Consider the following 23,154-nt stretch of genomic DNA (forward strand, 5'->3'; position numbering starts at 1 on the left):
GGTAGGACTCTGTGCATGGCAAACTCCAGTGGAGTCAGGTCGGGAGGTAGATGGAGTTCCAAAACAGTATTGTTCTGAACGAGAGGCAAAGTCACGCTCTTAAATGAAAGCGAGGAGTCTAGGCGAGTCGGGTTCCGAATCGGTGAAGTACCAAACTATCGAGCGAGGTACAAGAGGACAGTGAAGGGGAAACTAGAAGAAACCCATATTCATGCTGTACATAACAAACCTTTTAATCATTTCAAACTTGTGTACAACACAAAAGCTTTTTTCTTTCAGCCTTGTGTGCACGGTCTATGGGAGGGGGAAACCACACTTATAGGTGAAAGTAATTATCGGACATTGTCTTAAGACGCAAAAATGTTATTTCTATGTACTTTACACTAACCTCACAACCAGACATGATGTTTAGATAACTTAATCTCCTCACAAGGTATAGACAGAGCAGACTGAAAGCCAAGAATGAGCACCAAGAATCACTAAGAAGTTCAGCTCAGCAGTCCACTGACAACTGTGTCTGTATCACAGTTGTCTCCTTGACTTTCCTTTCTGTATGTTATCACAACATGCAGCTTAGCTGGCTCACCTCTGTATATAGCCCAAACATCCAAACATTTTCATGGAACTGTTCTGTGGCACCTTGAAACACGAGATGATACTGATATTCTTTTTTACGTACATGTATGCCTACTCTGGTTGGATCAGGAACCATGTTCAACATCTAAAGCTTGAAAAAATTAAAACACTGTTGTTTTTGAGAAAGTTCCCAAGGAGTTTACTTTCATCTGATCACTCTTTCAACTTTTATGAAAACTGGTGCAATTCACATATGTATCTCTGACTTTTTCCACACATACCTCTGCAATTTTCGTTTTCCTGTTTTTTCTTTTTTTTTCACCTTTGTTTTTGGTATAAGGGTGGGAGACCTCTTGAATTAGACCCCAGTGTACCGTATGTATGACGTAATATAGATCACACTGTATTGGTTTTCAAGATGAATAATAAACACAGTGAAAAAAAAAACTTTTTACAGCAGGGTTTTAAAAAAAGATCACTCCATAAAATATCCCAGCCACCTCAAGATCTCAAAGACAGATACCCCCTTGCGGGGTTCATATGTGTGGCTGGATGTGTGACTTACTAAGGAGAAATTGGAATGTTAGCTAGATGTTACGCTAGGTTAATGATACCTCTTTGAGTGGAACACCACTACTTACATTTTAGTTGATTGCAAAAGACAGATGGATTACACAGAGAAAAAAAAAACACAGGATGGCTGTATTGTATTGTCAGCTGAACATTACGATTAGATCATATTTACAGCACAAATCACGCTAGCACCTTACATAAGATGATGAGCTCACCGGCTTTGGAAATGGCCCATTCCCATTTCATGAAACCTCTTTGCTAATTCTGTTTTAAGGTGTTGGAACGTACAGTCATAACATGGTTATGTCTTCATCTTCCCCTCCAAGGAAGGTCACTTAGCCAGAATTCCTGCATAGTCCTGTATTCTGATAATGGTTGGCCCATTTCGTGTGGCAGGAAATTTCAAAATGCTTAATAAGATATTGCCCATGTAGTTACAGGTACAAAAACATATTGCATTTGAGTGGTTTTTTTTATCCAAATCGCTGGCTTTTGCCAGCGATTTAGTGCCCACTCCTTTCAAGATGAAGAAATCTTTACACACGTAGAAAAAAAAACAGCATTACGCCTAGATGAATCGTCACTGATAGAATGGTGCTTTCTCTCACCTGTGCTGGTTATATTGGTTTGTTCAGTGGGTATTGCAAACCACTACAGAATATAATACACCTCTCAGTTTATAGAGTATGCCACCAAAATTGATATGATTCAGGGTTTCTTGAAACTTTTCCCCAGACAATCAGATATGAAGCCTGTTAGACATAATACAGGTATAACACAGGGATCTGGATAAACATTAAAACAAGAAAAATACCACCTTCGAGCAAGTGAAGACTAGACAAAACACCCTATTTCCCCATGTGATTTTCTTTAATATGATAGTCATTACTTCACCTACTTTCCAGGGATCAAAACACTATTAGACACGGCAATAAATCTGTCAAGTACATCTGTGTACTTATGGAAGTCATCTGAATCCACCATATGTTACACAATTTTGTAAAGCCTCTCTCTCAAGCGTAAATTCTGAAGCACTCATATGAAATATTTATCATGGGTCTGAAAAGCTTGCCGTTTGACTCTGAATGTGTGAATCAGTGACGATAAAGACAAGGTAATCATTTTGACAAATGCCTTCAGGCACCCTTCAACACTGCCAGAATAAGTGTTTCAATGAACTATTCAACAGAGTCTTTACAAGGTATCCTTCACTGTACCCTCAACTAGTCTGAAATGCATTGAACAACATAAGTCATTCTCCTTGTGGGCTATGTGTGATGGCTGCCGGAAGGTGGTAATTGTCACATTCCTTCTCAGACACACATTCTCAATGGTACAGAACACATAACCCAGAGTTTTTGATTACTCCCAGTTTTTGTCTGTTACTTGAGCACAGTGCTTGAGACAGTATTCACACAATCAAAACAGTAAACACAGGCTGGTGATGACACACTCAGTGCGAACGACACAAGAGTCGCTCAAAACATTTAAAAACTTTGCAATTTATCAAGTGATTCTTATTAATTGGGAGCAAATGGCTGAGTTTCATGTGATCATCTATTTCTAATTGATTTTTTTTTGTGTCGTCTGTAGAGCACCGTTTTGCATAAGAGGCGTTTGGCATGTGGACGTTGTGTGAAAGCCGTGATAAATTACTTGTTTTGCTGAAAATGTTTCTGTTTTGCTCATTTGGGTGTTGGTTTTGACGATGTGAGCCACAGGTGCACTCAAATTGTCTTAGCAATCGAGAAAAACTGTAATTAAATGCTTATCTGAACTCTCTCCACCTGGTTAAAGAGATCACAACAGTTGAAAGGTTCAATTATGATATTACTATAGACAGGAGGAAAAACCTGAAGAGTCCTATAGAGCCGTGTTTGGGAACCACTTGTGTAAAGTCATTAATTGCAATGATTGGATTGGAGTGGAGACTGGAGATTCTAAATTAGATACTGCCATTTTGGACTTGGGTAAGCCAATGCGTTTACCGGGGCAGAGTGGTGGCTCTGTGGCTAAGGATCTGCGACTGTGGCTGGTTCAAATCCTGCAGCCGGCAGAGGAATCCTACTCCGTTGGGCCCCTGAGCAAGGGGCTCTATGCAATGGCTGACCCTGTGCTCTGACCCCAAGCTTCTCTCCCTGTCTGTGTGTCTGTGTCTCATGGAGAGCAAGCTGGGGTCTGAGAAAAGATGAATTCCTAATGCAAGAAATTGTATAGGGCTAATAAAGTGATGTGATGTTATGTGTTCTCTGGGTATTGTTTCAGCTAAGGAGTTAACATACTTTCCAGATGTCTGCTCATTGACCATTTAAGGCTGTCAGTAAGATCTTCAGGACTGTAACTCTTTAAGCTCAGAGTTGCAGACACATTGGCCTGGGTCCTGTTGTGAGGTACTCCATTAATTGGAGGTGCCTATATAGTCATGTATCGAGTTGAAGGCCAGCAGCCATATCACCCTGCAGCTCACAACTGGCAACCCACTGCAACTAAGCAGGTGTGAGCCTGGTCAGTACCTGGATGGGATAGACCTCCTGGGGAAAACTAAGGTTGCTGCTAGAAGAGGTGTTAGTGGGGCCAGCAGGGGGCGCTCACCCTGCGGTCTGTGTGGGTCCTATTGCCCCAGTATAGTGACGGGGACACTGTCGAGAGAGTGGGACAGCACCAGTGCAACAGCTTTCCCCGCTTCAAGAAGCTGTCCCGAACAGGTTTCTTCGTGCAGCTCATCTTCCAAACAGATGAGATGCACAAAGTACAACCGTCATCGTCAGACACGATGGACAACCATCAATCAATTGAGTTGAAGAGAACCTTAAGCTCCTTGACTACAGGAAATCGGCCAGCGCTGCTGCTGCTGTTGCACAAGCCAGTAGAAATGGTGTCAGTCATTGCTCTGGAACTTGGTCTTCTGTTGGACTTTAGGATATCAAGGATCAAGAAAAATTGTTGCATGTGTCACTCATGTGTCATGTTTCTCAGAGTCCTTTATGTCTGAGAATGTCACAATACAACTGCAGATTCTTTTAAATCAAGGCATCTTGTGGACCCTACGATCTGTTCCATTTCAGTACTTTGGTACAACCCTAATCGCTACATTGATTCTTAATAATAATAATAATAATTGCTTACACTTATATAGCCCTTTTCTGGACACTCCACTCAAAGCGCTTTACAGGTAATGGGGACTCCCCTCCACCACCACCAATGTGCAGCATCCACCTGGATGATGCGACAGCAGCCATAGTGCACCAGAACGCTCCCCACACATGTAGGATTTCTTCTGAATTTTAATTAAATAACTCAGGTTGTAGCACAATTTTGGAATTGAATCCTACAGAGAATATGATGACGGCAAATTGAATAGATATACTGTAAACAGGATGGGAAACAGGAATAAGTCAATATCTTAATTATGGCATTTCTGCTTCAGCACAGACTTTTTTGAGGATGGTTGTCCAGGACAATAATTGGTCTCGTCATTCATCTAAATGGAAGACGTAAAATTGTGGGTTTGAATGCAAGGGGTCCCAGCATGAGCCAAACCTTTGTAGTGAAAGAGTTAAGGTCGAGCTTCAAAAGTAAATTGTGCAAACACTGTTTGAACTTGCAGTCACTAAATGCCAATGCAGCCAAAGGTTTTATGTTATTCCAGACTTAAATGAAATTACACCATCACTGAGTCAGACTCCTACGCATGGTTAAGGGGGAAAGTGAAGCAATAGCCATTTTACAAAGTCTGAATTTCAGGTAGCTGGGATTCGGAGAACGTTCACCCAGACTAAAAGGAGAGAAACTGCTTAGGCACTTGTGGGAGGCTTGGTTGGCTATAACAGGCTTGCAGCTGGTAGCTTTCTCTGTTGTAGAATTAAGGACTTTAAATCTAACTTTTCTCATTCTTACCAAGAATATTTCTCATTTTTTTCCTTTGTTCCCTTATATACTCACTAATAAATTTCATATTGTTACCATAATACTAGAATTAGAAATAAAAACTGCCTTTAGAAGCCACCAATAAAGTATATTCTGAAGCCATTTTCTATTAAATCAGTATTTACAAAGGACTTGATTGCAATTGAAACTAGAAACTTAGCAAACTGATAGTAGTATTTAGCTGCTTCAGTTTAAGTGTGGAGTAATGTAAATGATCATGATATACTGAATGTTCCACTCAAACCAAAACTAGACATGAATGAATTCCAAACTGATTTAATCAGAAATCAGTAGGAAATAAACAAGTCCTGTGGTTTGTTACTTACTACAATAGTTCTGGCCTAATAGGAAAATTAATGGCACCTGTGACACAGGATAACAATGGAGGAATTTCAAATCACCTTCTTTAGATATAAGCTTTCCAGTAGAGGGAACAGGTTGGTTCGAGACATTTCTTTCAGAAGTTGAGGCTGTGGTCATTGAACACACACCTGAAGAAGGCTCCACGGCCGAATCGTTGTGTTTTCTTTCTTCTTTTTTTCAGCAGGGAATAAACCTATTACTTGTTCCTTTGTGGTCATTGAAGGCAAGTTCCGCCACTCACATAATCATTAAAAACTCTTCATAGGTTTTTATTTCAACAGGCTGATTACATCCTATTTCTCAAAAGTGGGTCGTTATTTTCACTGGAAAACAGATCTGTCTGTTTAAACTGATGATCATTTCTGCGATGCACTGCAGTCACCATAACCTTCACAAGACTGCTTTACTTTCCAGATGGATAAAATCAGAAGCATGTAAGCACAGTGCCGATAACACAAATTCAAGTAAAGACAAACCCTAACCCTCATCACTTCAGCCTAAGCGTTAACGTACCTACCCACAGGAGGAGCTGATGGTCACAGCACACTGAAAAGTCATGTAAATAGGGAAAAAAAAAGCATTGTCCTTCTGATTCTGAAATTGTCATCAGCATTTAATTTTCCTTCCCGTTTAGAACTTCTAGTTGCCCAACAAATTCACAAAATGTGAGAAAGCCGGCTTCTGCATTTGCCAGAAATGTGTGGTTTCAATTTACCGATCAGTCTCAATTTATGGTAAATTGGTCAAATTTGAGTTTGGCGGTGATGTGCCTGAACAGTTGTTTTTTTTTTCCTCAGCACCTTTGGATTTAAAATTATTCTGAAATCGGATGATTTCCAAAAAACGGATGCCAAGAAATTGTTTTTTTTTTTCTTCGATTTTGTGGGTATTTCGTCCTCAAGGCGGTTTTTACTGAAGTGTGAAGAAGGCTGAACAGCCCAAATGTTTTTTCTCCTGTCTGCTTTTCAGCATGGAATTAACATTTACTTGTTATCTTGCTAATGCAGGTTGATGCAGCTCCCTCCTCAAACATCTGGAATAAAAGTCACCTTATTATTACTGTGTGTATGCTGACTAGCATGTATCAATAGAATATGTGAATATACAGAGGGCAGGATTAGAAGCCTTTCAGCAACATACAGTACAGACACCTATTCAAGCTCTGAAGACTAGAAAGTATTCTCAATAGAAGAGGGTTATAACTGCCACAGAGGCTTGGCATAAGCTGTTTGGTCTTTTTCCACTAGCATGATGTTGAATCAAGCCACTACAGACTGCACATAATCCCACAGTAGCTCCCTGGAAAAATTCAAATCCCATTGGTCTTGGTTCTGAATTCTCTGAAAGTGTGATCCACTGCAGACATTCTTGTTAATAATTCTTGTTAATAATAATAATTCCTTACTTACATATAGCGCTTTTCTGGACACTCCACACTCCACTCAAAGCGCTTTACAGGTAATGGGGATCCCCTCCACCACCACCAGTGTGCAGCCCCACCTGGATGGTATAGAAGCCAGAGTGCACCAGTACTCTCCCCACACACCAGCTTTCAGTGGGGAGAAAAACAGAGTGATGAAGCCAGTTCAGAGGTGGGGATTATTAAGAGAATGTGATTGGTAAAGGCCAGGGGGAAATTTGGCCAGGACACCAGAGTTAAACCCCTACTCTTTTCAAGAAATGCTCTGGGATTTTTAATGACCACAGAGAGTCAGGACCTCGGTTTTATGTCTCATCCGAAGGACAGCGCCTTTTTTAAAGTACAGTGTCCTCGTCACTGTACTGGAGCATTAGGACCCACACAGACTGTAGGGTGAGCGCCCCCTGCTGGCCCCATTAACACCTCTTCCAACAGCAACCTTAGCTTTCCCAGGAGGTCTCTTATCCAGGTACTGACCAGGCTCACACCTGCTGAGCTTCAGTGGGGCTGCCAATTGTGATGGGGCTGCAGGCGATTGTTGTATCATTGAGCAAAGTGCAGGGTTTCACTCTGCTAGCACCAGTCCACTCAGCTGTATAAACAGATACCTGCATTCCCCAGAGGTTAGTCTGTGAGGCTTAATGTGTAACCACACCAGCTATAAAGGTGTTTTTTGTTTGAGACATACAGAGTAAGGTGGACCCAAGAAAGCCACTTTGCTTGTTTTGTACTGTTTCACCTGTGCTCAATAATGAAAAGATTATCTGGTGAACCGTATTCAACAACAAATAATAGAAGACTGACCTATAGTCTGAATGGTTCTACTTTATATGTTGATTGAATGAAGGTTTTCTCATACATATTTTTGTTTTGAATGTTGAATCATGTTGGATGTCATTGGAATATTTTTGAAAAATATCCACCCCCATCGCAGCAATGTGACGACAATACATTTAAACAAAGCGCCCTTCATATCAATTCATTATCAGACAATCTTCACACCTGATGGCACAGGTGGGTGGGTCAAGCCCGTCAGTCGACACTTCTCCATTCCAAGCGTGACTGACTTTGACCTGAACTGGCACTTTCCAGCGAAAGCACTTCTGGACTCAGTGTGATGGGGAAGCAGTCAACTGTGAGCGCTGCAGCATTTCAAACTGGGCCCCTTACGAACGCAGATGAGTGAGGGTCCCATTGGAAACACCAAAGAGAACCACTTCAGGTCCCAAGACTAACAACGACATTCATTTCACGCATTCGCGAAAAGCCCTTCACCTGAAAAAAAGAAACAAACCCGAAAAACAGCAAGATCATGGCATAAATCTAGTAAAGGCTTTAACACAAAACATTGTTTACCAATACAAACATCGTATAACCACTTTACCCAGTACAAGCCTATCCCAGCAACGGGTGTAGGGCAGGATACACCCTGGACAGGACGCCAGTAGCGCAGGGCAGATACAGACACAGACCTGCACACACTGGGGCCAGCTTTCCCTGAAGCCAATTAACCTACCAGTAAAACTCATTTAACCATTTTTTTTTAAAACTTTCAAACACTGGACCAGAAGCAGAAAAGCAGCCGGAGATCTACGCCCGCCCTGTCAAGTGGAGCCAGAGGTACGAGTCCCCCAGACAGCCAGAGCTCTGCACCAACCCCCGAGCTCTGTACAAGGAGGTGTGGGGGCAACTGGTCGCCAGACAAGTCTGGGAAAGGACGCGGCCGAAGGAGTTAGATAACAAGCTGAAGGACCTCAACTGGATGGGCGTGCACAAGAGTCTGGCGACCGAGAGATCCTGTACAGACGCTCGATCACCAGGAATCTGCACTGCCCCCGAGAGATGTGCTTCACCGAGGAGACACAGGAACACGCGTTCTGGAGCTGCCCCTTCACCAAAGCGCTGTGGGGCAGAATGGACAACACCATGAAACTCCTGGAAGTGAGAACAGCCAGCAGTCAGCAGCCATATCACCCTGCAACTCACAACTGGCAGCCCACTGAAGCTCAGCAGGTGTGAGTCTGGTCAGTACCTGGATAAGAGACCTCCTGGGAAAAACTAAGGTTGCTGCTGGAAGAGGTGTTAGTGGGGCCAGCAGGGGGCGCTCACCCTGCGGTCCTTGTGGGTCCTAATGCCCCAGTATAGTGACGGGGACACTGTACTGTAAACAGGCGCTGTCCTTTGTATGAGATGTAAAATCGAGGTCCTGACTCTCTGTGGTCATTAAAAATCCCAGGGCGTTTCTCGAAAAGAGTAGGGGTGTAACCCCGGTATCCTGGCCAAAATTTCCCATTGGCTCTTACCAATCATGACCTCCTAATAATCCCCCTCTATGAATTGGCTTAATCACTCTGCTCTCCTCCCTGCTGAGAGCTGGTGTGTGGTGAGCGTTCTGGCGCACTATGGCTGCCGTCGCATCATCCAGGTGGGGCTGCACATTGGTGGTGGTGGAGGGGAGTCCCCATTACCTGTAAAGCACTTTGAGTGGAGTGTCCAGAAAAGTGCTGTATAAGTGTAAGAAATTATTATTATTATTATTAATCATAACAGCGCTGAGCTACCGGAGCATCCTACTGGACAAGGGGACACCGTTCCTGCTGGTGTCCCTGATAAAACCAGGACTGTGGAAGGCGAGGACCACTCTCATCCGGCACAACACAGAGTGGGGAGCGAGGAAGCTGGAGGAGAGGATCCTAGCGGATCTCAGAGGGAGGATGAAGCGCAATGTCGCCAAATGGGGCTTCTCCACGGCATGGGAGGGCTGGAAAGGACTGTGGGCCCTGTACAGGGACTGAAGAGGAAATCCCTGTGCCCTGAGCTCCTGATCTTCAATTTCCGAGCCTGGACAGGGAAATGGACAAAAGCAAGTGGCAGGGCTTGGAGGGACTGTTTCTGTGCACAAATTCAGCCCCATCATCCACTTGCCCTGATAGATAATGGACAATCACCTCATTTAGAAAGTTTTTATTGCATGTTAGTTTCATCATTGGTTTGAATGTTGACTATTGTGAGATGTTTTTTTTTAAATATAGTTTATTTTGATCATCATTTGTCATTTTAACCATTAAAAAAAAGCTCTTTCGTATCTGTGTGGTAGAGAATGTGACAGGATTGCAGCCACAGGAGTCTGCTGCCAAACGTTCGTATTGTAATGTTCAGGTGTCATACTCTGGGTAACGTGAGAGCAGGCATTAAAAGCAATCAAATTAAAGGAGATACAAAGAGTAGGTGCCACTGTTAATGCAAAATAATCAAGTTTTGTCATGAACAAAGGATTAGCCAAATGATTCATGGAGGGTTCGCTGCACGTCAGGGTCCGGGCACCGAACAGTACTTCTCCCTGCCATCATTAATCCAGAAACAATTTGTCGGCTCCAAAACCGAAAACAAAAACAACACTTATGTCCCAACACTGCATTCTTGTGAAGCAGATTTAAACAATAGATAGAGATAACTCTGTCTGTAGCAGAATCCACAGTGCCAGTTCAGTTTCAACGGGTTAGCAGTTTTTGCATTTTTAAGACACCGCATCAAGGCATCAAGAACATTTATCACGTTCAGGGCTTTGAATGGGCACATCGCATGCATGCACCACCCATGTCAAATTATACATTAGGTATCCATTAAAAGGGTAATTATGTCTCTTTATTTTCACACCTACTGTATTTTACTAATAACATCCTGTCATAGGAACTCAAAAGTCACAGCACACAGCTTTTCAGTTTTAGCCCTCGTAAAATCAGAAGGTAAATCAGTTTGTAAAAGTTCGAGTGCTTTTATTTCATCTCTAGAGCCACAGGTTGGAAGAGGTTAAAAAGGCCGATGTTTTTCGCTGTAATAAAATCGCAATACACCAAAAAGTGTTCAGACATTCCGCTACGGTTGGCCTTTCAAGAATAACGTAACAAGGCTGATATCTAAACTCATGATTCGGGTGGCCAAATCGCTTTAAATATATCACAGACAGAACGGGGATACACATTTCTGGTCCATTTAGTACATCCATAATAATTTATTTGGCTGATTTCTGATAATTTAATTATTTAAAAACTATATTCAATAAAAGGCACGTTTGAGACTTTTAAAACGACCAAAATTATATATATATATTATATATATATAATAATTTCCTCATGTATTAAAACATCTCCTTATTAATTTTTTACAATTCCTCAAACTCTCGCACTTTTGCTGCACACTGGTGGTGGTGGAGGGGATCCCCATTACCCGTAAAGCGCTTTGAGTGGAGTGTCCAGAAAAGCGCTATATAAGTGTAAGCAATTATTATTATTATAATTACTTTTACTCTACTCTTAAGAATCCTTATGAAGTCTGGTTAATCTGCAGCGCTCCATTGAATAGCAATTCAAATGCATACCTAAAGGCAAACTGAAACAAATCAGTCTTAACAAAAATTCGTGATGCGTTTTAAATGGGATTCCATTCAGTAATGTTTAACGGAGCTAATTTAAGACTTACTGATAACACCTTGTGACCTGTACCTGTGTACACCATGTAACATTACACGAGTATTTTACACCAGTATATAGAGATAAGATTACGTTTCTTTGCACAACGACGTATAATGTGTCACCCATTACATACAGTACAAGCAAATTGACTTTAATGTCGATATTTCTGCACTGTTCTCATCTCGTTTTCTCAATTGAGTTTTCAGTTCCAGCTCTAAAGTTAGGTCAGAGATGAATGAGAGATCTTCAGCTAATAACTTAAATTGAATGTTTCGACTGAATTACTTTAAAGTTTAATTATTTCTGGGGCTGCTTGTCCGTTCCGCGAAACTTCGATTATTGCAAATAAACTGGAAAGAAAAATCGGATAATATAAGGAAACGATTCGAAAGGAGCGGGTAAAAGTAATCTGAATTTAAGCAATATTGTAAATAATTCAACATACTATCGACATAGAACAGTGAACACTTTATCGGCTTGCAAAGACTGCCATCCTGTGGATATCATTATATTACATTTTAAAAGGCTGAAGTATTGCACATAATTGACTTTCTCGCTTATTAGTAGTTTGAATGCCTCCCTTTGCACAAGGGATATAAAAGAGATAACCAATAAATGTTATAACCAAATAAAATCTGTAAGGACGTTATATATATATATTAGCTTTCTAGTTACAATTTTTCTCTACTTGAACAATGTATCTTTACGTTTGTTATGTACCCACAGGCGTCTATTGAGATACAAGAAATGATCTCGGTATATCAGTTGAATCTGGTCTGCAAGTCCGCAAAAATGAACGCCTTGTAGATTAGGAAATAAACACATTTAGCTTTATTAAGCCCTAAAAAAAACCATATGTTCCTCAAGTATTCTTTTCTAAGATACAAAAAAATGCGTCGACGAGCCTGTGTTGGCAACGATTTAGATTTCCGAGGGAAAACTGAATGAGGACACTGGATGATGTTAATGTCTAGGATGTGATGTATTACAATATATGTTAACTTTTGTGATGCTCTCGCACAAAAGCCGACTGTGTCCTCAGCGGTACGGGAGCCGCAGTTTACCGTGGGGGCACATGTGAGGGATGTACTGGCGCACAGGAAGCAGGAAGTGGCTCTGGTCCATCTTTGAGCTCTTTGTAAATGAAACGGTTCCCCAGGTCCGTTCTGCAGGTGCAACTCTTAAGCTGCAGAATTTAAGATTTTCCTCTCTCCTTTTTTTTTGTTTTGCAAAACGGGGAGCAATTTGCGATATACCTTTTCGCGAAGAAAAATAACGATCGCAGCGTTTGCCCGAGACTGTAAAACAATTTTATAAGTCCTGTCTAGTTCTAGGAAGAACATGGACAGCCGGGCTTGCAGTTGGTAAAATGTACTCAACTTGGTGCTTTGATCGTTTTCGGAGAAAACATTTTCCGACCTTCAGATTCTGTTTTACGGTGAGTTAAAAAAAATAGGACCGTCTCAAGGATTTAAAAATGTGTGCATTTCTCTTAACATATGGTAGCAATAGCAATAAAAAACATTTAATAGGAAACTACCTTAACAACAAAACTGATAAGATGCCATCAGTGCTGTTGTAAATGTAGTTTTCTTTAAAGATGTTTTGATTCGGTATTGATGTTTCCAAGGTCTGCAGGGGGTAGTTTCGTTTTGACAATGGAATATAAAACAGAAAGCAGTTTCTTGGGGAATTGGCTGTAATTATCCTGGGCAGGTAACGGGAAGTTGTTACAAGTGGCCTTGCATCAAAAGATTTTATTTGGTAAATCAGGACCATATTTGTTTTCACTGTGGAGAAAAAAAATAAATTGCTTGTTGATCACGTGCTTTTGCAGCTTTTAAAATACTATATCGGCGAATTCCTTAACAGAATAAATAAAGTCTGTGTTCATCATAAAAACATGCGCAGAAACACAGCAACACCCCCCCCCCCCTTAAATGAATTGCTATGCCAGTAAACTTCGATTATTTTAATTTACAGCCGATTTTTTTAACCATTACATCTTGTTTTAAGTATTGCTTCCCAGTTCCCACGAAGTCCTTACATACGCAGTGTCTAAAGGCAGCTAGGAAAATTATTGAATGCAAGTTTTTGTAATCGCACAGAATATGGATGTTCTGTGCAAATACAAACGAGACCTGACAATCGCAGATTTATAGTAGCTGATATGACTGAAAATAAAGGCGTCTTTATTGCTACCTCTCGGTTACGTGGCTTTACTCTACTGACATCACACCTGTTTTGTGTTTTAAGTCTTAAAATTAAAGCAGAAGTCAGCAATGGATGTCCTGTTGATGTGTGTTGGTCATATTACACATTTTTCAGCCCACCTCTTGCGTTAATTCTTAAGGAGAATAAAAGGGCTAAAGGAGACATTTATTTTCAGCTCCTTTCTGGCGTTTTGCTTGATTGCAGGTAGTTGCATAATGACGCCAATCTCGGATATGTTCCACTTCACCTTTGGGACGCACGGCGACTCCGTCCTGCAGAGGATGAACATGCTGCGGGAGGAGAGACGCTTCTGCGACGTCACCCTGCGCATCAGCAACTCCGAGTTTCACGGCCACAAGGTGGTGCTAGCGGCCTCGTCGCCCTTCCTCCGGGACCAGTTCCTGCTCCACGAGTCGAGGGAGGTGAACGTGTCGGTGCTCCAGAACGCGGAAATCGGCCGGCGGCTGATGCTGTCCTGCTACACGGGCGTGCTGGAGTTCCCCATGAGGGAGCTGGTCAGCTACCTGACGGCTGCCAGCGCCCTGCAGATGAGCCACGTGGTGGAACGGTGCACGCAGGCCGTCTCGCAGTACCTGGACCCCACGCTGGCCAACCTGAAGCAGGAGAGGGGTTCCGAAGACGCCTTGTCGGAGCAGGAGAGGGATCCCGGCTCCGCGTCCGTTAGCGGGGAGGAGGCACAGGAAGACGGCGAGTTCGACTTGGACTCCGAAGACAGCGTCCAGATCGTCCAGACCGAGACTCTTCCGAAAAGCCCGCTGGACTGGGGGCAGGCGCCGGCCAGGAGGGCCAGGCGGTACTCTCCCACTCTGACGCCGGAGGGTCACGTCCAAGCCGACTTAGCGGACAGTTCCTTGGACCAGGACGAGGACAGTGGGGACATTTACATGCTCGCCGCGCACGAGCTGCAGGTCCAGGGCTTGGCCTCGGCGGACCTCGCCTCGCAGGAGGGGGGTTTCCCGAAACGTTGCGGAGGGAAACCGTCCCCAACCAGCAAAGTCGTATCGGGAGGCAGCTTCACGGAGCAGGACGTCTTGCTGCAGAGGCCTTACTACTGTCGCAAGTGCGGCCGGGTGTTCCAGCACCTGGAGAACTACATGTGCCACGTGAAGGAGCACAAGCTCTACCTGTGCCTGCTCTGCGGGAAGACCTTCTCCCAGAAGAGCAACCTCACCCGGCACATCCGCGTGCACACGGGCTTCAAGCCCTTCGAGTGCCCCCTCTGCAAGAAGGCCTTCAGCCAGAAGGCCACGCTCCAGGACCACATCAACCTCCACACGGGGAGCAAGCCCCACAAGTGTAACTACTGCGCGGTGCACTTCGCGCACAAGCCGGGCCTGAGGCGGCACCTGAAGGACATCCACGGCAAGAGCAGCCTGGAGAACATGTCGGAAGAGCTCCAGGCCACCGAGGTCGACAGTCTGCAGGAAAAACAGAAGATTTGTCTGTTTTACGACGCTTAAAGTCCATTAACGAGGAACGGCCATGGGTTATCGGTTATGAGTCACCCTTAGACCATCAATTTATGAAACAGGGCAGAGGGGTGGCTCTGTGGCTCAGGATCTGCGCCTGTGGCTGGAAGGTTGCCGGTTCAAATCCCGTGCCTGGCAGAGGAATCCTACTCTGTCGGGCCCCCGAGCAAGGCCCCTAACCCCAGCTGCTCCAGGGGCGCCATATAAAATGGCCGACCCTGCGCTCTGACCCCCAGCTTCTCTCTCCCTGTCTGTGTGTCTCGCGGAAAGCACGCTGGGGTCTGTGAAAAAGACAAATTCCTAATCCATGAAATTGTATATGGCTAGTAAAGTGATCTTATCTCTCTTAGGGATAATTACATCTTGACTGCTTAGGTGGGTGATTTGTTCAATTAGCTTGGCCGGTCCTAAGTTAATTGAACCGGTCACCTTAATGAGCTGACCAAAAGTCGTGTGTTACCTGTGAGACTTGCTGGCTTGTGGCTGTCGAGAATCTTGGCCGGCCCACCCCGCTTGCCTGGTTTAACAAGGCACCCTCACAAACTGATCTGCCGTTGCAAGCAGACTTCACGGAAAGAACAGAAGATGTTTAGGCGAACACACACGAGGGGGGGAAAGCCGTTTTGCACTTCTCTAGCCATTTTGTTTCACACGTTCTGTGAGTAGGTTTCACGCCACGGATGGTTTCCACTTTTGGACGCCCAGATCGCAAGGATCGAAAAACCTTAAACGCTGAGAAGGGCTTTTACCAGAGACGATTAGAAAACACCCAAATGACTAATCGTGCATAGGTACTCTTCACTGTGGGATTGTGACCTCCTAAACAAGTCTTCGTGGTTTCTGTCTGTGCTCTGAGTTATTCAGCGTTTATAAGGTCTTCTACAAAAAGAAAGGAGAGTACTGTATTGAATTACTGTGTTTCATTAGATCTAGACACCATAAGGTGGTAGGCATAATTATGGTAGGCGTTATTAAGCACTTGTGTACCCTGTGGAGAATATAGAAAAAAAGGTTTTTATTGTTAAAAGGTACACTGAAAAGAAGAATGCAGAATACAGCCAATAAATCAGGAATTGTTGGTCGTTTAGGTTTTAGCTCAAGACTTTATATTCCCTTGGGTGTCCACGGGTTTCCAGGAGTAATAAATGTGGGTTTGTTTGGTGTTCAACTTATTTACTCTCATTGTCATGTGCAGGAGAGGGTGTTTGCTTGCGTCGCTGAGAGTTCAGCAAAACTCCCTTCAGAATTTCCTTGACCTACCAGCGCAGGAAGTCTCTGCCCCTCTTTCTTAACAAAGAAACACCATGAAGGTCCTACTTGATTCCTATTCTTTAACAGCGGTAGCCAATGGACTTACTGCACATCAGGTGGGATTCACATTTTGATTACAATAATATGGTCGTCAATCAGATTCTAGTGTCCTGGCAGGGAAATGTCATGGTACCATTATGCTTTGAGCTCGTGGTGGGGTTGGAGTTTATAATACATCACATCCTACTATTCTCACTCCCACATCTGCTCCTACTAACATTGGGAGGTGGCGCAGTGTATCAGTGCCGTAGTCTATACAATCAGCATTTCCCATTTCTGTTCGCATGAATATGCTAGTTTGTGTTCAGATACCGTGCCTACAGGAAGTCTACACACCCTTTCTAAAGTAACAAATTTATTGTACCTTTCTTAACACATTGTAACACGCCTCCTCTAAGTGAGAAACAGCTGCACAAAGTATTCTGAAAAGTAATTACAAATGAAAACTGAGAAAAGACTTTCTGTAGGCACTGTAGATGCAACAAAAGCACTTGTTTGATTTTCTTATATTTTTTCGGTGCTAGCAATATTGTAAAAGTTATTGTCGGTGACGATGCTGTTATTAGTTACCTTTTGTTTCTAGCTATACCAATTTCTGAAAAAGCACTCAGGAAAATAGGCCTAGCGTATTTTACGATTCTTAAGTAACACTGTATCAGGGGCTGGCAAATTGTGCTCATCAAGAGTGAGATGCACACTTTGGGGTAGAATCTCACACTGAAGTCTCTAAATGTCATTCATTACATACATACTCCTGAAAAACAAAAAATGCAGGAACCCCCCCAGAGATAGAAAACACTTGGGTGGATAGTGAATTTCATTTTCTGGAGCCCTTCGAGACAAATTGTGGTTGTTGTGATTTACAGAGTAGTGGGTATGCAAAATGATTGCAAAGCCAGCACCTGCATTGTGGACTATTCATTGAGTATGAAAAACGAGTGTTAGCTTGTCTGACATCATACCACTACAGTGTTATTCTGGAATAGTGTTTCCCGTTTGTGGTCCTGGAGTAATCCTGTTCTTTCTGGATTTTGTTCTGCGCCCTTGATTAATTCAGCTTGTGAACTCCGTTTCAACTTGTTTCGAAAATTGTAGCTCTCCTTTCGCGATCTAAACAGCCAGCTGGTAGGAATGGCACTGAAACACTCACATCTAATCTCTCTAGGGATCTATGGATCCTCTGTTATAAGCTTAACAACGAATTAAGGCTAATGTCTAACTTGATGAGAGTTACAAGGGAACTGGTGTAACTTCTAATTGTGCAAGACAAATCTTTACGCAACTGGAAAAGAACACTACAAAAAAGTTACACATTGTATTATCCCTTTTTTTTGTTTTATTGAGGATTTTACTCTTGTATCTTGTTTTACCATGGTAACCAACTAAACCTTAGAGGAATGAGTTGCTGAAAATGGCTGTGTTGTACCTCTCTGAAGTGTGAGTAGTTCTTCATATCTTTTCAGTTACTTTCCTCTTAAAACGTCCATCGGGATTTAGTCTGTCTAATGTCGCTTATAGCAGCTGGGGAAGTAGTTGCAAATAAAATGTGTTGTATCCTTAAGTTGCATCAGAAAAACAGCGGTCTTTAGGAGTAATCCCAACGGGAAAGGAGGAGGATAATTGGAAAATGAGGCAGGTTTATGTGTAAGTCTAAAACCAACCAGGATCTGTGCATTAAAAATCAAAACAACACATGGATTAAGTAGCTTCAGAAATCCACAGTGAAGATTAATGCCGCTGTATTTTGTGGAACTTATTCTTCTCCTAAAGAAACACTTCTGAAGAGATTTTCTATATCGGAGGATCTGATGATAGGAAATATGCAGAAGAAAGAGTTTTAAAAGGAGTGTTTCTGTAATGTCAATATGAAACCTCTATGTAGATGAGCTCTATGTAAATGTTTTATTTATTATTCTGGCTGCTTTGAGTCCGTGCTGTGTCATTGACCAAATGTTAAGGGACTTCCCTGGGCAGTGGTTGTGTGTTGTTGGAGAGGGAGATTGTCGGAGCTTAATCATGGAAAATGCAGAAGAAATAAAATGGCAACGCAGACTCTCCTTGAATGTTTCCCCACCTCTACTGGCGTCATTGTTAGTGTCAATGTGATTTACATTTTTATTGGTGTCATCGCATAAATGTTCCTTATCTCCATAGATATTGCTGTGTGTATATGTACTGTTACATACTGTTATTCTTTTTCATGCCAAACACAGCAACTTTGTCCTGATGGGAGGGACACAAAGCTGCCAGTGTTCTGTTACTAATGACTAAAGGTTGGGAGACTTTTGTAGTTAGCTTGTATAGTAAGATGTTTTGATGATCAGTTGTAGGTAATAAATTTATTAAAACACTAGAAAATGTAAAACCACAGTCCCGATGTCATGTTGTGATCCTTTATTTTTTTTGACACTGATAGCCACAAATACATACCATCTCTTTTGCTTCGTGATACCAAACTTTTACTACTCATTAAAGTGTACTATTCTCACTATCTCTGGGGGCAATGTAGCATAGTGGATAAGTCTCTGGATTCATAAACTGGTTGGTTGTGGATCTGAGATCCCACCGTTGAATTTTGAATGAGGTACTTTAATAATAATTGCTTATACTTTTCTGGACACTCCACTCAAAGTGCTTTACAGGTAATGGGGATCCCCTCCACCACCGCCAGTGTGCAGCCCCACCTGGATGATGCAATGGCAGCCATAGTGCGCCAGTACACTCCCCACACACCAGCAATGATGAAGCCAGTTCAGAAATGGAGATTATTAGGAGGCCATGATTGGTACAGGCCAACAGGTAATTTGGCCAGGATGCCGGAGTGACACTCCTACTCTTTTCGAGAAATGCCCTGGGATTTTTAATGACCACAGAGAGTCAGGACCTCAGTTTTATGTCTCATCCAAAGGACGCCACCTTTTTACAGTATAGTGTCCCCGTCACTATACTGGGGCATTAGGACCCACACAGACCACAGGGCGAGTTCCCCCTATTGGACCCACTAACACCTCTTCCAGCAGCAACCTTAGCCTTTTCAGGAGGTCTCCCATCCAGGTACTGACCAGGCTCACACCTGCTGAGCTTCAGTGGGTTGTCAGATGTGAGTTGCAGGATGACATCCAGTACTCCAGTAACTCCAGTCCTTCCAGCTATGGACTGCCGGATTGCTGTGTACTGTTGCATAGCCTTTCTATTGCGAAACACAGCTATTTTAAAGAGGCATTACTGATGACCAGCATAACTTGGGCGATCCCTGTGTTTCTTCTGTATTCTTGCTCAAGGATATGAAAGCAATACATCATCCCGGATTTGAACTTGCATGTTGTGAGTCCAGAGACCTAGCTCCTGCTGCACACTGCTGCCAAACTAGCTGGGATCTAGAGCTCAAGAAGAACTGTCCATGCTGAGCATCAAGCAGTTCTTTGTTTTACTTTGTTTTACTTTGAGAATTCTTTTCAAACGGTTTGCCTCTGACCTCTGTGAAAGACCTCTGAATTGTCAGACTGTGGCACTTCATTTCTGTGCACTGGAATTAATATCAAGCACCTCTTATGAAAGCTTTAAATTAAATATTGCCAAGTTTAGCTTTATTTTAAAAACTATATATGCCAAGGCAGGGGGTAATATCTATTATTTCCTAGGCATAACTGTTGTGGGAAATCCTTCATCCAAGGAGCAGGACACAGTCTTTGTGGATTCAGTTGTTTTATTGAGCTCAATAATGACATCAATGCGCGTTGGGTCTGCCCCGCAGGACAGACAAACCGCAAGGGTTTCCCAGCTCTTATATACAGTATGATCTCAGGAAGTTGTTTTGTTTCACAGCTTCATGTGTATTCGTCTTGCCCTTTGATATGTAGCATTAGTTGACCGGTTGGTCCTGTCTCAAGTCCTGTCCTTTGATGTGTAGCTGTCCTTTGATACGTAGCATGAGATGACCGGTTGGTCCTGTCTCAAGTCCTGTCCTTTGATGTGTAGCTGTAATTGTTGGAGCTGCTTAAGATATGTTAAGACAGCCGACACATTACACAATGTGCTTGAATTAAATTGTTGTGTTGAATACAGATAAATTATATATATATATATTTTCCATCAATAATATATATAAGTATGTTTTATGTTCTACTTCATAACTTTACATATCGCTGAACTTGATAATGAAAAGGGGAACGGAAAAACAACATTAGTATTGATCTAATGATACAATATATTGATCAGTTGATGCAGCGTACGTCTTAGTGCATCTCGATAGTTACTGGATTTTTGCTACCAGTATTAACTGTACTACAGTTTCCTATGTTGCGTTTCTTCGACAGGGCCACACAGTACCGCTCAGTGTGATAGAGCTGATCAGACTGTGATTAAAACCAATTTCTGAAAAATATAAAACTTTTCCAGAACTAGAACTTTTCCTCATGTAGGCACTGCCCCACAGCGTTCACATTTTTTTTTTACCAAGTTGTGTTTTGGTTCGCCGGCGTTTCGGATAAGATATACAGTGGCAAGAAAAGGTTTGTGAACCCTTTGGAATGTCCTGGATTTCTGCATTAATTACTCTTAAAAACGTGGTCTGATCTTCAACTAAGTCACAATATAAAACACAATCTGCTTAAACTAATAACACAAACAATTGTACTTATTCTTGTCTGTACTGAATACATTGTTTAAACATTCACAGTCTAGGTTGGAAAATGTATGTGAACCTCTAGGCTAATAACTTCTCCAAAAGCTAGTCAGGAGTCAGGTGTTCCAATCAATGAGATGAGATTGGAGGGGTGGGCTGCCCTATTAAAAAGGCACACAAAGGTTGGTTACTGACAGAATCTGCTCTTCTCAAGAAAGAGCTGTTCGTGTGAACCATGCCCTGATCAAAAGAAATATCAAAGGACCTTAGAAGAAGAATTGTAGAGATGCATAAAGCTGGAAAAGGCTACAAAAGCATTTTGTAAAGGCATGGGTGTTCATCAATCCACAGTAAGGCAAATTGTCTACAAATGGAGGAAATTCATTACTGTTGCCACTCTCCCTAGGAGTGGGCGTCCTGCAAAGATCAGGGCAAGAGCGCAGCCTGCAATGCTGAAGGAGGTGGAAAAGCACCCTAGGGTAACAGCAAAGGACCTGCAGAAATCTCTTGAACTTGCCAAAGTCTCTGTTCGTGTGTCCACTATCAGAAAAACACTGAACACGAATGGTGTTAATGGAAGGACACCACGGAGGAAACCACTGTTCTCCAAAAAAAAACCACTGCTGCACGTCTCAAGTTTGCACAAGACTACCTGGGTGTTCCACAACGCCTCTGGGACAATGTTCTGTGGACGGATGAGACAAAAGTTGAACTCTTTGGCAGAAACGCGCAGCGCTATGTTTGGAGGAAAAAAAGCACTGCACACCAACACCAAAACCCCATCCCAACCGTGAAGCATGGTGGAGGGAGCATCATGGGCCTGGACAGCTTGCTATCATAGAGGGAACAATGAATTCAAAATTGTATCAAGAAATTTTACAGGAGAACGTCAGGGTAGCGGTCCGTCACCTGAAGCTTAATAGAAGTTGGGTGATGCAACAAGACAATGACCTGAAACACAGGACTAAATCAACAACAGAATGGCTTAAACAGAAGATAATTTGTGTTCTGGAACGGCCAAGTCAGAGTCCAGACCTCAACCCAACTGAGACACTGTGGCATGACCTGAAAGCTGTTCACGCAAGGAATCCCAGAAATATCAATGAACTGAGACAGCTTTGTAAGGAGGGATGGTCTAAAATTCCTCTTAACAGTTGTGCAAGTCTCATCGGCAGCTACAGGAGACATTTGGTGGAGGTTATTGCTGCTAAAGGAGGTTCTACCAGTTACTAAATACAAGGGTTCACATACTTTTTCCCGCCTGGACTCTGAATGTTTAAACGATGTGTTCAATATTGACAAGAAGAAGTACAATTTTTTTTGTGTGCGATTAGTTTAAGCAGATTGTGTCTGTCTATTATTGTCACTTAGTTGAAGATCAGACCGCATTTTTATGAGTAATTAATGCAGGAATCCAGGTAATTCCGAAGGGTTCACAAACTTTTTCTTTCAACTGTATTCAACAAACCACAGACCGTGAACAATAATGGTTCCGTCACAATTACGCAATTTCCTGTCCAAGTAGTTGATGTACACCACAAAACTGCTTGATAACTAATTCTGTCTGGTCCCTGTATTTTGCAGCGTTCTCCCTACATAGTTTGTGTGTTTTAGGTGGCTTACATCGATGGTTTAAAATTAGAAAATGTGCAGTTCAACGTTGTGTACACAAGATGGCACGGTCTGGCTAGGAATATATTTTGGTTTCCTTACAGGGTCATTGGAGGTGACGTGCGCTCTCACTAATCGTTTATGGTGGTTTATTGCCGTTGCTGTTCAGTTCACTTGATCGCCAAACAACTCGGCTGTCCTGCCAAGTATGTTTCAATTAAACAACACGCCCGGCATGAGCTGTATGTAGCGTTGGTCCGTTCACGCATCTGCCGTGTTGAGCACAGAGGTGGCCGAAGTTAGGAGATCTGAAGCGCACTACCACTCGCTGTGGTTTAAAGGTGTAACTGGTGAAAACATTAAAGACACGGTAATAAACAGAGAAGGGCATTATGAAATTCCCCTTTGAGCACGGGTAAGCTCTTCTTTTTGGTATTTCTACAGCGTGAATTAATGGGATTTCCAATTTATAGATTTGCCAGCATTTGTAGACACACGTCTACATCCTAAATAAGGGTCGGGGCTCGTCAGCGAGGCTGTGTGCGTGCTGACGCTTTTGTAGAGGTTTGGACT

General features: G+C 42.7%; 1 protein-coding gene across 1 annotated transcript; it reads left to right on the forward strand.

Annotated features, from left to right (window-relative positions):
- Window positions 1-12,094: 12,094 nt before the first annotated feature.
- Window positions 12,095-18,714, forward strand: LOC148816198 (zinc finger and BTB domain-containing protein 26-like). The gene is made up of 2 exons (XM_088904558.1): window positions 12,095-12,769; window positions 13,750-18,714. Exon 2 carries the CDS (start codon window positions 13,761-13,763, stop codon window positions 15,024-15,026), a length of 1,266 nt encoding a protein of 421 aa, XP_088760684.1. The 5' UTR covers window positions 12,095-12,769; window positions 13,750-13,760; the 3' UTR covers window positions 15,027-18,714.
- The last annotated feature ends 4,440 nt before the right edge of the window (window positions 18,715-23,154 follow it).

The sequence above is a fragment of the Atractosteus spatula genome, chromosome 23, assembly GCF_055471065.1.
Source record: "Atractosteus spatula isolate fAtrSpa1 chromosome 23, fAtrSpa1.hap1, whole genome shotgun sequence".
NCBI classification, from domain to species: domain Eukaryota; kingdom Metazoa; phylum Chordata; class Actinopteri; order Semionotiformes; family Lepisosteidae; genus Atractosteus; species Atractosteus spatula.

Coding starts and splice junctions, on each gene's coding strand:
- LOC148816198 (XM_088904558.1), top strand. CDS start 13,761: ATGACGCCAATCTCGGATATGTTCCACTTCACCTTTGGGACGCACGGC.